The 2,596-nt window shown below is 40.0% G+C and overlaps 1 protein-coding gene across 1 annotated transcript; it reads right to left on the bottom strand.

Annotated features, from left to right (window-relative positions):
* Window positions 1-595: 595 nt before the first annotated feature.
* LOC123207479 (extensin-like) lies at window positions 596-1,924 on the bottom strand. Its single transcript, XM_044624942.1, has 2 exons — window positions 1,072-1,924; window positions 596-1,026 (listed from the first exon to the last, which is right to left on the bottom strand). Exons 1-2 carry the CDS (start codon window positions 1,907-1,909, stop codon window positions 716-718), a joined length of 1,149 nt encoding a protein of 382 aa, XP_044480877.1. The 5' UTR covers window positions 1,910-1,924; the 3' UTR covers window positions 596-715.
* Window positions 1,925-2,596: the final 672 nt, after the last annotated feature.

Raw genomic sequence — 2,596 nt, 5'->3', positions numbered from 1 at the left:
GTTCACTTTCCCCCTAGAGTGTTTTTCTTCTTTTTCTGAAAACCAGAATCTAGCGAGTTGACTTGGTCTTCCCACCCATGCATTCGATAGCTCTCTCTCTCTCTGTCTTCATTTTATTTCATTGAAACTAACCAAACCAAACGGCGTTTGGTAGCTCCCGATTCGAACGCGTCACTCACAATTCTGTTTAATTGAACATCCAAAAAATGAGCCAAGAACTAGCAAGGCGCATGTTTACCTCCATTGATATCTTGTGTAATAAGCATGCTCATACCTGAATTAACATTTTATTTTTCTTATGGATCAATATGGGTAGGATATAATAAAAGAATATGAATTTCTTGGCTTATTATTTATATGGTATAAATCTTAATTAATATCAATAAATTCATAATCGCGCTAGAGAATTTTTATTAAAACTAGTATTCATCATGTTATATAAATTTTAAAAATTTATATTAATTATTGTCGTAAATAATCTTGAGGTCCCTCATATTAATAGAGCATGCATGCATGCATGAAAGTAATTCCAAAATTGAATTTACAGCCATCCTGATTTAGATAAAATAGTAGAAAATATCTCAATGATCCATGATAATCAAAAGACTATTATCTTATTTTCTTAAACAGGTATTACAACGACATGGTTCAACAAAAGCAGAGGATACCATGGCTGAAGAGCCCCTTAGTAGCTGGGTTGATGTCAAACTTTATATTAATTGATTAGTTTGCGCACTAGAATTGGTGGAGGAGGATTTCCATAGTCATTGCTTGGAGGGCAGTTTGAGGGAGATGGTGGAGGAATATACACTACTGGTGTTGGTGGACATGGAGTAGGCTCAGAAGGTGATGGTGGAGTTGGAGGCGGACTTTGAACTGGAGTTGGTGGCGGGGAATGTGGAGGGCTTTGCGTTGGTGGACAAGGAGTAGGACAGGGAGGAGGGGAATAAGGAGGATACACAGGTGGGGGTGGAGAATAAGTCGGTGTTGGTGGTGGAGAATAGGTTGGAGGTGGAGGGCTTTGAACTGGCGCTGGTGGTGGAGAATAGGTTGGAGGTGGCGGGCTTTGAACTGGCGCTGGTGGTGGAGAATAGGTTGGAGGTGGCGGGCTTTGAACTGGCGCTGGTGGTGGAGAATAGGTTGGAGGTGGCGGGCTTTGAACTGGCGCTGGTGGTGGAGAATAGGTTGGAGGTGGAGGGCTTTGAACTGGCGCTGGTGGTGGAGAATAGGTTGGAGGTGGAGGGCTTTGAACTGGCGCTGGTGGTGGAGAATAGGTTGGAGGTGGAGGGCTATGAACTGGTGCTGGTGGTGGAGGATGAGGAGGCCTATGAGTTGGTGGGCAAGTTGGAGAAGGATAGTGAGGAGGACGTGGAGGTGGTGATGGAGACCGATGTACTGGTGTAGGTGGACATGTTGGAGGAAAAACAGGAGGCCGGTGTTTAGGTGGACTAGCGGGAGGACTTCTATGATAAGTAGGTGGAGAAGGAGAAGGTATTGGAGGTTTATGAACTGGTGGTGGTGAAGCATAAGGTGGCTTTAATGGAGGAGGATGTCTATGCTGCGGCGGCCATGGTGGACGAGTTGGTCTCATTGGACTTGGAGGGCGAACCGTCGGAGGTGAAGTTGGTGGAGACTGATGTTGCGGTGGCGGCGAGTGCCATTGATGGGGAGGAGACGGCGATATGCATGAAGGCGATTCAGGCAAAGGAAGAGGTCTATGTATCGGCGGTTGTTGGGGTGTGGATGGTGGCTGTGGAGGTGGCGGAGGGTTTCCATAAAGAGGAGGAAATAGGCCGTTCCATTGGGTGGCGTATGAACCGCGGTGATCAGCTCCAGCAACACCATTGTTATTACTGAAAACAGAAGCCAAAACAAGAAGGCAGAAAATGAAAACGGAAAATGAATCCATGTTGAGGCAAAGGCACGGAGCTGAGTGGAAGTTATAAGCTGTAAAAGCAACGTTAAGGAACAAGTGGCGGATCTAAGAAACGGCCGTTACAAATCGTGGCAAAGGATCTGTCAACTGTCATCCTCAGATTAGATTCTCATTTTTCTGTCGGTGAATGCTTGAGTAAATAGAAACGGTTTTGAACTTTTGATTAAAATTAGAAGGTCAATCGTATACACCTTAACAATTATTATTTGTAAGTAATATTATTCTTAATTATTTTTAGTATATAAATACATATTTATATATTTTATTATGTGATTAAATATTATTTTATCATTAATTTAAAATTACTCAATCATATGATAATACACATTAAATATATATCATATATATAATTTTATTAATTATTAATATTTTGGCCTATATATCATTTGAGTTAGCTCGAGTTTAGATTATTATTCAATTTGAACAAATTAAATTAGAATTAAAGAAATTTTAGATTAAATCCCATATGGTTTAAACTCTTTTGTCCGATAAACATTCATGTAATAGGTTTCATTTACAATTCTTAATTATTTTTTTAAATATTTTTTTATGCGTATATTCATACTAAATTTGTGACTCCTATTTAGATTTTAGTCGTTATATAAATTTATTTCTTTAAATTAAATACTTCAAATATAATCATAGGAGGAGAAAATAAAT

This window comes from Mangifera indica, chromosome 2, assembly GCF_011075055.1.
Source record: "Mangifera indica cultivar Alphonso chromosome 2, CATAS_Mindica_2.1, whole genome shotgun sequence".
In the NCBI taxonomy this organism is placed as follows: Eukaryota; Viridiplantae; Streptophyta; class Magnoliopsida; order Sapindales; family Anacardiaceae; genus Mangifera; species Mangifera indica.
Note: the sequence above shows the minus strand (reverse complement) of the source record. Positions and strands in the feature narration are given on the sequence as shown.

Excerpts from the sequence above, each read along its gene's own strand:
- LOC123207479 (XM_044624942.1), bottom strand. The coding sequence starts at position 1,909 with ATGGATTCATTTTCCGTTTTCATTTTCTGCCTTCTTGTTTTGGCTTCT. Across the intron at positions 1,027-1,071 it reads TTCTCCACCACCAGCGCCAG|TTCAAAGCCCTCCACCTCCA; the intron begins TTCAAAGCCCGC and ends CACCAGCGCCAG.